A 12,172-nucleotide genomic window follows, 5' to 3' on the forward strand; every position below is an offset into this window, starting at 1 on the left:
CCAACTAGGCTTTAAACAACAGCCACTCAAGGATCTCCTGACTTTGCTTCCACAAAGTATCAAAGCCTCTCCTGAGCGCCCAATGGTGGAAGGCTCCCAACACCTTCCGGTTTGGGGCTGCCAATTTGAATACACTTTTTCTCCAATAAACTCCTAAAAATTTTAATATGCTTCAGTTTATCTTTTAACAATGGTGGGAAAAACCACCACCACCACCACAACAACCAAACCCAAGAGCAAAACCTATCAGGGGCTCCTGCTGCCTGCCACACCGTGCTATTACATTCAGGAGAACTAGCCAACTGCACCTAGAGCTTACTTGTCCCTCTCCCTTAGCACAGTCCAAATTATTCTAATATTTTTTTCTTTTCCAAGCAGAAGGTGCTCTATAAAAAAACAGAAATGGTGCATCAGGAAAAGTGAGAGAAACTCAAATTTCCTCGTTCCTGCTTATTAAGAGCTTCTGACCTGGCTCTAGGTGCCTCGGTATCAGATTTCTAAATATCACTTGAAATACCAGTCTCAGATTACTTCAAAGGTCTGGAGACAGCAAGCTACTTTGCCTAGAAGCTCCACTGCTTCTAAGATATTGAATTTCCTCCTCTCTGTTTATCTAGGATAATGAGGAAGGACTGCCCACCACTTACTTTACTCTGGAAATGTTTCTTCTCTAGTGATCTCTGAGTCTGAAGCCTGAGCCATCATTGTTACAGTTAGGACACTTTCTGAAGCATATGGCAACATAAACTAAAAGAGCAAAATGTATTTGATAGCCTTCATGAAAAAGAAAGGAATTACTTTAGAACAGTAAGTAAGCAGAAAGCACTAATGGATAACACTCAGTGGAAAGAAATATTCTTTCTAAATGGATTCTAGTCGATACTGTTAATTTCAAAAATGCAATCGTTTCTTACTGATAACAAAGGCAAATACCAGCCCTGATTAAACTGTCACAGATAAAATCCCGAGTTCCTAGCGGAACGAAGGACATGATGCTTTCATGAGAACTGCTCATTTGTAACACCCACACATTTTCTACAAGAAACGCATACATGACTTTCTTATTTGTTGACCACACTAACAAACTGTCCTTCTAACCTGGTCCAGAAGACATCAATAAAAAAGGAAGATGACGGCAGGTCTGAAGGCAGAAAATTTAAAGCCCAGGGCCCACGCAGGGGTATTCTCCATTTTTAAAAAGGCAAAAAAAAGCTTCCTTAGACTTTATGATACTTGCGGGGAGGGGGGGACAGTGGTCAGTGTTCAGGATTCCCAATTATGGGTTTCATCTGAGAACAAGAGGGAGAAGTCAGAAAGAAACTGACACAAAGAAAGAAAAAGTGAAAAGTATGGCAGCTTAGAATATGACATTGGGATGCATGAACTAATTTGTAACTAGGAAAGAGGCTCCTTGCAACTACTGTCATCTTAAGTCAGCATTTAAGCACAGTGAATGATCAAATCATGGATTCACTTGACAAGGGGTTTAAACTGAGTTGTTTTAAACAGGCCAGGTGCCTCTGTGGCTATTCGCCTATTGGCCTCTACTGCTCATGCCCGCAGAACAGAGAACGGGGCTCGATTCACACATTCACACCCAGAAAGGCAACACTTGCCTTGTTCACCAGCACCCAAGTCATAGCTGACCATAAAAGTTTGGGGAAAAAACGCCTCTGCTAGGAGTAAAAGTAAAATACAAGACTTAGCATAAAAGCCTTAAGCATATACACATATTTAGATAAAAGATTTAAGCATGTAATGCAGAGGGGAAATTAAAATTTAGCTTTCAACATTTGTACTAGGAACCAAGGTTTTCAAGAGCAGAGCTATTTCAGAGAGCAGGCGATGCCTGTGCTACACATTAATGCCAGCACCCTCTCCCACACCCCCTTTCTCCGCACACCGACATCCGGGACCCCAAGGAAGGCAGGGAGAGCAGACGGACCTTCTTTCGGAGAGAAGTTGAGGAACTGATCCACTTCGTGGGGCTCCAGCTTGATCTTAGGTATAATGGTCTGGCACGAGGAATCAACCTAGAGGAGGAATTTCAAACAGTTTTTTTAAAAACCAGGAACAAACCTAGAGGGACACCAGGGGAGCGACTTGTCATCCAACTATGTGTCTCCCTCTCCGGAGAGGGAGACAAGCAGGTTCCTTCTCGGACAGGCAGGCGGCTTCCTTCTTAGACTTTCTCTCACCGCCTAACCCAGCACTTCAGCCGACCGAACCCTCGGGATTCCAAAGTTAAAAAACCAGGCCTCCTCTTTCTATTGTTTTTATCATAATATAAATACCATAAAATAGTCTGGCAACTTTGAAAAGGGCCACAGGCCTGCACTAGTTTGTCCTACAGCAGGAGCTGCCTGAACCAAGTGGCCTGTGATCCCCTCCAGGCTTCCTCAGGACCGACAGCGTCGAACCATGAACACTCGCTACAGAAAGAAGAAAAGGTCTCTGGCCTATGCGTGGAGTGAGGCCAAGACCCTGGCGTTTCTTAGTTACACATTAAAAAATCAACCGAACTGACATCTCATGGTTCAAGGAGACTGAGAGACGCTCTAGAAGCCCAGTGCCATGAACAGACCGAGGCCGTCCACGAGAAAGGAATTCTAGAGCGCCCCTCTGTTGGGGCTCTGTCCACAGTCTCCCACTTCTCCTAGACGGGTTGTAAAGAACGCTAAGAACAAGTGTGCACCAAAGCTTTCTACTGCTTCTGTGTGACCTCTTCCTAAAAAGGCATAGGTAGATAGGACACCTTGCTCAGAGAAGTTCTGACTTAACATCAGTGGAGCCATTGTTTATAAACCTTTGGCTTTGAACTTTAGGAAACTCAGGACTGGCTTTCAACATCTGGAGGAAGATGTCCATGTATGATTCTGGTCCACCACTGGACACTGGAAATGCCTGGAGAGAAGGTAGGGTAGGCATGTAGGCATGGAATCGAACAAGCAAGGAATGCCCAATTTAGTATGTTTTCCATGTGTCATACAATAAAAGTTGGCAGGTGGGAGATCCCCAGATTGGGTTGGGGCAACTCCACATCGCACAAGGAGAGGAAAACATTACACAGGAAACAACACTTCCCTCAGCGCCGGCAAACAAGCCAAGGATTGCATCACCATTTAGCTCCTCTCTTTCCACTGGCCTAAAAATCAGTCCCATGGGGAGTTTGGTTTTTTGTTTTGTCTTTTTTTTTTTAAACCACGGATATCGGTCTATTTATCTTAATTTTGTAACAGCAGTCTTCGGAAAAATGAAATCAGACTTGCCACCGTTTTCTGAACAATGCCTTTAAAGGAAGTGGCATAATCAATGCTGATCCCAAATCAACATATCCTTGATATAGACATACACACATGTGCAATTACCTACCCTGAAACATCTAGAACCCCTAGCTCCATAGATGGTTAAATGCCTTATTGGAGAATGAGGATCAATGTCTTTTGATCCAATGTGTGTGTAGGGAAGAAAAGGGAGCATACCCCAGGAGTCATTTCCAGCGGGGGTTCCTCCTTCTCAAAAGGGGTGGAGATGGCTGTGATGGTCAGAGTGACGGAGGGAACAAGTCCTGGGGGCGGCTCCTCTGTAATCGGCTCTGTCTTGATGGTGGTGGATGGAAAGTCTGTAGACAGGTACCATTTCTCACTTTCCACTTCATCTGTGGGGAAAAGACAAGCACGCGTATGAATCTGGTCAGGGGTATCAGACGTAAGTAAAACAAATGACCACTGACCCTGCTCCTCAGAAAAGAGCTCCAACCACAGGTTACTGAGAGTAGAATAAGAGGAACTCAAGTGAGGATGTGAGAGAGGAGATAAACGGGTAATGAAACGAATGGCGAAGTAAGAATCCATACTTGTATTCGTTTGAGTGTAAGTACGCCTAAAGGAACCTCGAGGATCCACATCAAAGAAACCTGCCTTCCCGGTCGGCAGGAAGGAGGCTGAGTGGACGGGGCACAGGACAGGAGGGAGAATCTCCATGTGCGATGCTGTATACTTTTTGGTTTTCAAACTGAGTGACTGTGTTATCTATTTAAAAGTAAATAAGCACACATTTTTAAAAGATTTATTTATTCATTTATTTGAGAGACAGCGTGGTGAGGGGAGGGGCAGAGGGAGGAGAGAGACCCTCAAGCAGATTCCCCGCTGAACACAGAGCCCGACATGGGGCTCGATCTCAGGACCCTGACACCAGGACCTGGGCTGAAATCATGAGTTGGATACTTAACAAACTGAGCCATGCAGGTGCCCCAATAAGTACATTTAAAATTAAGAAACAAATGGTGTGTAACCAGAGTCTCAGGAGAGAGGTCTGGGGACCACGGTGAGGTGGGCTCTGTTCTTCTCCCAGTGGACAGTTACTTGTTTTCTTTTTTTTTTTTTTCTTCTCACCTTCTATTGTTGTCCTCTGGTTTCCCTACGACCCCAGTTATGCCTTAAGCCTGACCTAGACCTCCAGAACTTTACTTAGCCCTCTGTGAAACTTCAGAGTTTGTAACAAACATCTGCCTTTACTGAAATGGACCAAATATCTAGAGAAAAGAGCCGGATCTTGACAAGCGTGGATCTTGGCTTGCTACTGGCTCTCATGATGCTCACAGGCCTAGAGATCAGGACAAAGGAATAAGAACAGACAGAAGCACCTCTACAGTAAACACACATTCTTCTAGGAGCTCACGTCCACCTGTTTCTTACGAAATTACTTCAGAGCCACTAGCCAACCACAGCCCTGGAGAAGGAGGGAGACGGGCAGAAAAGACAAGACAAGGGGATTGCAAACAGGTGCAGAACAAGAAAAAACAAGCCAGAAATTCCCAAAGTCAGCATTCCTTACCTGAAACCATGTTTACTAAAATGAGGCTAAAATAAAGCAAAGATACATTGCTTGCTTCATGAAAATGTTTAAACACACACACACATAGTTAGTGAATGATTACTATCCAGAAGAGCAAAGTTGTTCCCATTAGGAAATAATTCTACACCCAAGAACTGGACTCAGCGGGAACTCAAGCTTTCTTAAGGAAAGGTACGTGAAGATCGTTTAGAACTGCTAGACATGGGAAAAGAGTGGGCACAGAAGCGAAAAACGGAAAGTTCACAATTATTAAAATTGCGCTTCCTAAGCAACTTCCTTGAAACTCAAGAAAACGTTAGATTCACATGTACAAAGGAGAATGATGTGCCCCCCTAAATCGAGTTTGTATCTGACTTGATTAATTATCCCAGCCCTGATTTATTTCCTGAGGCAAAGTAAAGATGGGCAAGACTTCTGTGGGTGGAAGATGTTTTCCTTTTGGAACTGGTTCTAAAAAGCTGCTGAATGCTATGGTGTGATGGGAGAATTTCCATCATTCGCAGGGGGCTCACCACGTCCTGGCCGAGGGGGAGGGGGAGGAAACAAAGGGCCTTTTGATGGCGGCTAGAGGAGAGAGACCACGTTGGACTTGACACAGAATTCTGCTGGCCACATGGGCTCCCCGCACAACTTAGAGAAGCAACTGGATGAAGAGCCAAAAGAAGATTTTAATGCCTCTTCCAAAATGAGCTTAAGAACTAGAAAATTCTGTCACCAGCAAGGAAGACACACTCAGGACAGACAGGTCTGGGGAAGAGCTGGAGAGACAGAGTACACAGATTCTACTTTCTCTATTCGGCAATGACATACGGATGCCTTTTCCTTTGTGAAGTCGGCACTTACAGCCTATCCACACGAGCAGTGTTGATCCCTGCCAGAGACTGGAAGGGAGACAGCAAGATGCAATACAGCCTCAGCGTATATTAAAATTAACAGTAAGGAGGCATCGCTGAGAAAAGGTCCCACCAGGAAATTGTGAGATAAGGCCAGATCCTCAGGCTGTGCACTTATGACTACTATAATGAAGCTTAATCCACAGGCGGGGAGAAAAGGCAAAAATAAAAACAAAAAGCAATACAGAACTATAAGACAAAATAAAGACAGGTAATGCAATCAGTTCTTCCCGTGTAGCTAAGTCATCCTCAAACACGGGACAAGATAGTTGATATTCTTAATGCTCAATGTCCTGCGAGCCTATTTTAAAATAATACATAATTTTTAAAAAAAATTTTTTTTTTCACTTCTCCAACAGATTTATTTGAAAGGAATGGATTTTGAGGAGAAAAAACATGGGGCAGAGGTATGGAATAGAAAATAAATACAAATGTAAGCTGTTTCGCTAATTGTTTTATAACCACAACAAATTTGTACAGAGAATACCCTGCACAAAACAACACAATAAAGGTTCAAAGATCGAGGTGTTCCCCTAGGCAAGGCTGAAGATTTCAGTCTCTGTTATTTGGAATTTAGGCTGCAGTCCTTGGTTTTGGATGGATCACTGGGTGTGTGACACAGTCCATGCGTTTAACCAGATTTGAACAGAAGAATGGCCACTTGGCCCAGGTAGAAGTAGATGAAGTGTTTGGTTTCATGTGTCACATAACTACCGAAGTTCCTCCCCACGATGCAGTGCCAGTATTATTTTAAAATAATACATAATTTTAAAATAGGTTTGCAGGACATTTATGTATATTATATATTACATATAATATTTATACATATAATGTATAGATATTATATATAATTTATATACATATATAAATATATGCATATTTATATATATGTATAAAACCATTGCTATATCAGGAATGGAGACTGAAGGACGAACAATGATACTTGAACTACGAAGCAAAACCTCCTCTCTCAAAGACACTGAACTCTTCCAAGCGAGAACTCCAGGGAAGTGGCCTCTCTCCCTGTGAGCTTTGTTGAGGACAAAACACTGGTGCTGCCTTTGTGCTTCCACTTCAATAAAATAATTTATTACTCTAACTTGAAGATGGTGTTTGAATTAGAAAGAAGTTTAAGGCCATCGAGCTCAAATACATCATTTTCTAATGAGGAAGTGGACACCTAGATCCAGACTGCATGGTAAAATGGTGACCGTCCCAGATCTCTGCATTTCCAACCAGTAGTCCTTCCATCCAAGAAACAACTACAAACGTAAATAAAGATTTGTGCACAGATATGCTTACTGTAGCATTATTTTAATCAAAAAACACTGAAAAGAACCAAAACAGTAAAGAACAAGGGCTAGGTGAACAAATTATGATGCATCCATACATGAAACATTTATGTGGATAATATTACACATGCAAAGTCTTTTTAATAACAAGGCAAAGAAAGATTTGTTATAGAATATTAAGGAAAAATCTAGATATACATTTATATATTATTAATGAAGAACTGAAAGGAAGCATATCAAAATGGTAAAAATATCTCTAAAGAATAATCCAGAACATGAATGACTTTTTTTTCCCCCTTTAGATTTTATATGATTTCTAGATTTCCTGTACCAGGATATACTGTTCCTGGATAATCATATATGGACATGGCCTGCTTTCTCTGCCTGCTCTATTTTATGACACCTTATGATGGTAATTATTAGATAGAGGCCCCAGTGGCTCAAGGGGGGCCCATTCAGAGTCCCTTGACTCAACAAGAGTCAATGAGTACTTTCATGTTTGTTATAAATTGCATAATTGGCTTCAGCCAATTGGCTCACCCCTCTATCCATGTCCACTGCCATGCAGTTTTGCAGTGCCTTCCCACTGTGGACTAATCCCCACCTCGGACTGGCCACATGACTTGCTTTGGCCAGAGGGATGTTAGCTTCCTAACATAAGTAGAGTCTTAAAATGCACTTGCACAACTGGACTTACACACTTGTGCTTTTGACATCCTAATGAAAAGTATGTGCCAGGACAATCTACTGACCCTAGGAGAAGGAGGACAGACACGTAAAACAGAGTTTGGCCCACAACGGAGCCTGATCAAGATCAGCCAATTCCCAGCCTTCAACATGTGAGTGAATCTGGTTGAACGTAGGAAAATCACTTGACTGTCTTCCAGCTAAAGCAGCTGACCTCCAGCCAAGGCATAGATATATGAGCTATAATAACAAATGATTGTGGCTGAAGTTAGAGTCTTGGGGTGGTTTGTTACACAGTGATCTAGCTGGCTTATACAATCTAGCTGGACGTGTATACAAGAAATTAAATCCATTACATCAGAACCTATTGCAACAAAAGAGCTGCACTTACTTGCCTAATTCTTCTAAGCCATTATTTGTGAACCATACCAATAAATTTGTAAAGTGACTGATTAGATCTACCTACCAGTCCCATCATAAAATAAATGACTGCATATCGAACAAAGTCAGCCAGGTACGAAGTTTGGTGAGAACAGAATTTCATTGGCAGTTGAAATTAGAGAGAAGAGTGTTTATCCTAAACTACAAAGTGTTGGCTTGTTCTCTGTTTCTCCCTAAAAATAAATATCAAATCAGAGAAAACAAAATGACAAATGTAACCTATGAGGCAGGGTGTTAACAAAGGGCAGAGTGAAAGAAAGTGAGCAGAACACATATTACAATTTTCCACATGACCTTATTCTTGTAGTTTGATTTTATGGGCAAAAAGATCAGTAGAGCCACCATGGCTTAGAACTGGAATTATCCTTAGATGTTCGAGTTATTGGCTAAACTACAAAAACAAGAGTCAATACACTCTATACCCCCTAATTTCTAAAACCTGAAGCTCAGATATTGAGTGGAAAAAAAATTTTTTTTCCCTAAATTGTGTTTACATTACTTTGAAGTTTCACTTTGGAAGGAAAACATTACCCAATAACTAAGGTCAGTAGCACATACTGCGGGAAAGAAGAACAACCCCCATATCATCCGATTTTATTTATAAACAGCTTCCTGTCAAAGGTCAAGCTCAACTGGCACGTCTCCTCAGCATCACCACTTAGCTATCAGCAAGGAAATAAAAACAAGCCACTGTCTCCTGGTGGTGAGCAAGTCCTTCCTGTCCAAGGACAAAATGGCGCTAGACTCTGAGACTACTCCCACAGCAGGGTGCCCAGAGGGGCTAGAAAAGACATGGGATGGAAACCAATATGGAGGCAACACCCTATTGCCCATCCTCAATCATTTCCATATGTACTGTATAAATAACCGTACTGAACAGATCCTCATTCCTCAGGAAGAGGGGGAAGAAAAAAGGTCAAACTCTAAATTAGGAGTAGGCAATATCTTTACAAATATGTTACCTATTTTATGTTTATATGCGTATACACACATATGTATATACAGTGTGTGTGTGTGTGTGTGTGTGTGTATTCTTAAAAAGCGAAATCCTATGGGGCCAATACCACTTACAGGAGGATATATACGTCTAGATATCCACTGGCTATTTATAGAACAGGGCTAACGTGAAAAGGAAATTTTGTCAAGCCTGCCTCATCTAAATCCCTCAGCATTTGATAACCGTGTTTGCTCTTTGACATTTTCAAAGGAGTTGGGAAATCTTGACGGATTTTTTATGCAAAAAGCTCTTAAAGGAAGAAATGCTAAGGCTGGGTTCTGGAGGCTGGGAGAAGGGCAAGAATTGAGTTGAATGTGTCGGAATCCTATTAAACAGCAGCCCACCACATGTTGGAATGAAAGTTAGAGGCCTGTCTGTCCATGGTCCCTCCCTGAGAGCCTTGACCCTGAAACAACCTTCAGTCATGAGTGATTGGATGAAGTAGCAAAAACAGTAAAAACAGCAAACACTCCTCTGTGAGTGTTTACTATGTGTGAAAGTATTGGTCTAAGAGCTTTACATATTTTAATGTAATCCTAAGAGCAGCCAGGTAAGGCAGGCGCTTCTAATTACACATACTTGCTAGACAAGGAACCGAAAAGATTTAAGTGACTCACTCCAAGTCACCCAGCTGGTATGGGGCAGACCTGGGATTCTCATCCTCTTCTCTTTGCCCCTCTAGTACATTGCTAATCAGTGATTTTAATCTCCAGCCAAAGTGACTGTAGTCAATTAATACGTTTGGAGCTCATTAATTAGCCACTACAAAAAATGCAATATTGGTTCTTGCTATCTTCTCACCTTGGTTTGTATAGAATTCGAATCCCAGTGTTCCTGAGGTAGATTCCGGGGCTAAGACCAATGTTTTCAGTGCTCACTATGTGCCAGGCACTGTTCTCAGTGTTTTCGTGTATCAGATGGACCTCTGTGATCAGCACGATTTCTCTCGAGCACTTCCCTAACTCCGTGTCCTTTCTGTGCCTGCGGACGGAGAACCCCTTTCCCGTACTGCAGTCATTCCTACGGCAGCCAGCTGGCGCAGTATATATTTAATTATGCAGTCACCTGCTTAAAGGTAATAATATTTATTTGGTGGTTACTAACTGCCAGGCCCTGTTGTAAATATTTAATACACGTAATTCATGTAAGCCCCACCACGGCAGTTGGAGGCATGTACTAGTATCATTATTTTCATTTTACAGATCAGGAAAGTGACACGAGAGTTGAGCAAGGTGCCTAAGCTCACCCCATTAGTAAGTGGCAGGGTCCAAGTTCAAATTTAGACAGTTTGACTCTAGAGATTAGCAGGCATTCGGCATTGAGCAGGTCTGGTCCTCCTCTCAGATACCATGTTTAGAGTACGATATAAATAAGTATCTGTGGAAGACATGGTTGACTTCAAAATATTTAAGACACAAAACAACCTCTCCTGTACACTTCTTTTCCCTAAGCAAAGTTATGACTCTCATGCGTGAATATCCAAAGTCATCTCAATTGCTAGATGGATGTACACGTTGTTTTCTGTTGCTATTCTAGCATTGCAGGGATTAGGCAAAGAAGTCATTCATTCATTCTTTCTTTCTTTTCTTTTTAAAGGGGAAGCCTCATTATTCTTCCTGCCTATTAGGAAAAGAAAGCATCACCAAGATACAAGATTACCATCACCAAGAAGGGTGATAAATAGCAAAAGAGCTTCTATCACAAGCCCAGGTGCCAGACTCTGAGAGGACAAAGGCTCCTCTGCTTGTCTAACCCTACCTGAGTCTCAACCCACCCATGTCAGAGAACCCAGTTCCCCTCTGTGGGGAGATGAGCAACACAACTTCCTTTCTTACCCCTAAATCCACACGCCTTACGATGGCTCTGATTGACTGATGCTCTTGTCAGTAGCTTGAACAAAATGTAATGAAGATACAGCTTGTTTGTTGTCTTTCTGTGACTTTCTTTGAGGTCCCACCTCCTTGGAACATCGCAACATCAAGATGTCTTCAACACTGCACGCTGCAAACCCAAGTCACTTATGACTCATCTCTCCCCTTTATCCCGAATACAAGATCCTGTGCTAATCCTGCCATGGGTTTCAGCCCCATTAGTCCAAAACCCATTACTTCTCTGCCATCCGTGTTACACACCTTCCCTTTCCTCCCTGTATTACTGACCTGTGTCCAGGCACACCTTCCGTGCCGTGGCCTCATCAGCCATGCGACATCATTTTCTTCTACTCTTCTCCCAAAACACCATCCCACTTTCCTAAAGATCTGTTGCCCCCCAAACCCCAAGTCTCGGCCTCCACCAGGCTTCACATTCACCAGCAGCACTGCTCCTCTTTAACTCACACACCAGAGTTTTCATTCCCACCTGTGACAACAGCTCCATAAATTCAGGGTATCCATGCTAAGCCGCCTGACTCGGCCATCCCTTGCCCCGGCTAGTGTGAAAAGCCCAACTGGCTTCATCAGAAGGAAGATAATTATTATGTCCCTGGTCCCACCCTCTCTAGAACCTGGAACAGCCACAGTTACAGTTCCTTATTCCACCCCAAATAAAGCCCCCTTGGCTTGTGTGTGGTAGGAATATTGCATTAGATCACTTCAGGACCTGTATATTTTTTTTTGCTGAGTCTGCTGGTATTTTATGTGCATTCTAATTTTGTTCTTATGTCATCGGGGAGGATAGTGGCCATATCTAGTTCTCTCTAAACAGACTTCCTCCAACACCACTAAGTTTTTTCTTTCGGAAGAAGACTGAAATTGAAGAACAAAGCAAATGAGCACCTAGCATCCCAACTTAATTACAAAGGAAGATGACTAAAATAGACTAACTCATGAAGATGCCTTCCACATGGTAAGGCACAAGACTTGGTCATTCAAATATAAGCTTTTTTTCCCTTTCAATCAGAGTATAAAAATATCCACAGACATTTTGGTTGGATGTTTAACCTTCTCTCTCCCTCTTCCTCTCTCTCTGTTTTTGTAGAACAGAAAACCCTGCCTGGCATATGGTTA

General features: G+C 42.4%; 1 protein-coding gene across 1 annotated transcript in view; it reads right to left on the bottom strand.

The window, feature by feature from the left end:
* CREB3L2 (cAMP responsive element binding protein 3 like 2) overlaps positions 1 to 12,172 on the bottom strand; it is a 104,750-nt gene that overhangs the window by 23,570 nt on the left and 69,008 nt on the right. The window contains exons 3-4 of the mRNA XM_080818370.1: positions 3,483 to 3,658; positions 1,946 to 2,033 (exon numbers count right to left, since the gene is read on the bottom strand). Of these exons, the coding sequence (XP_080674496.1) occupies positions 1,946 to 2,033; positions 3,483 to 3,658 (264 nt within the window). The remainder of the gene's footprint in view (positions 1 to 1,945; positions 2,034 to 3,482; positions 3,659 to 12,172) is intronic.

This window comes from Martes martes (assembly GCF_963455335.1).
Source record: "Martes martes genome assembly, chromosome: 11".
Taxonomy (NCBI): domain Eukaryota; kingdom Metazoa; phylum Chordata; class Mammalia; order Carnivora; family Mustelidae; genus Martes; species Martes martes.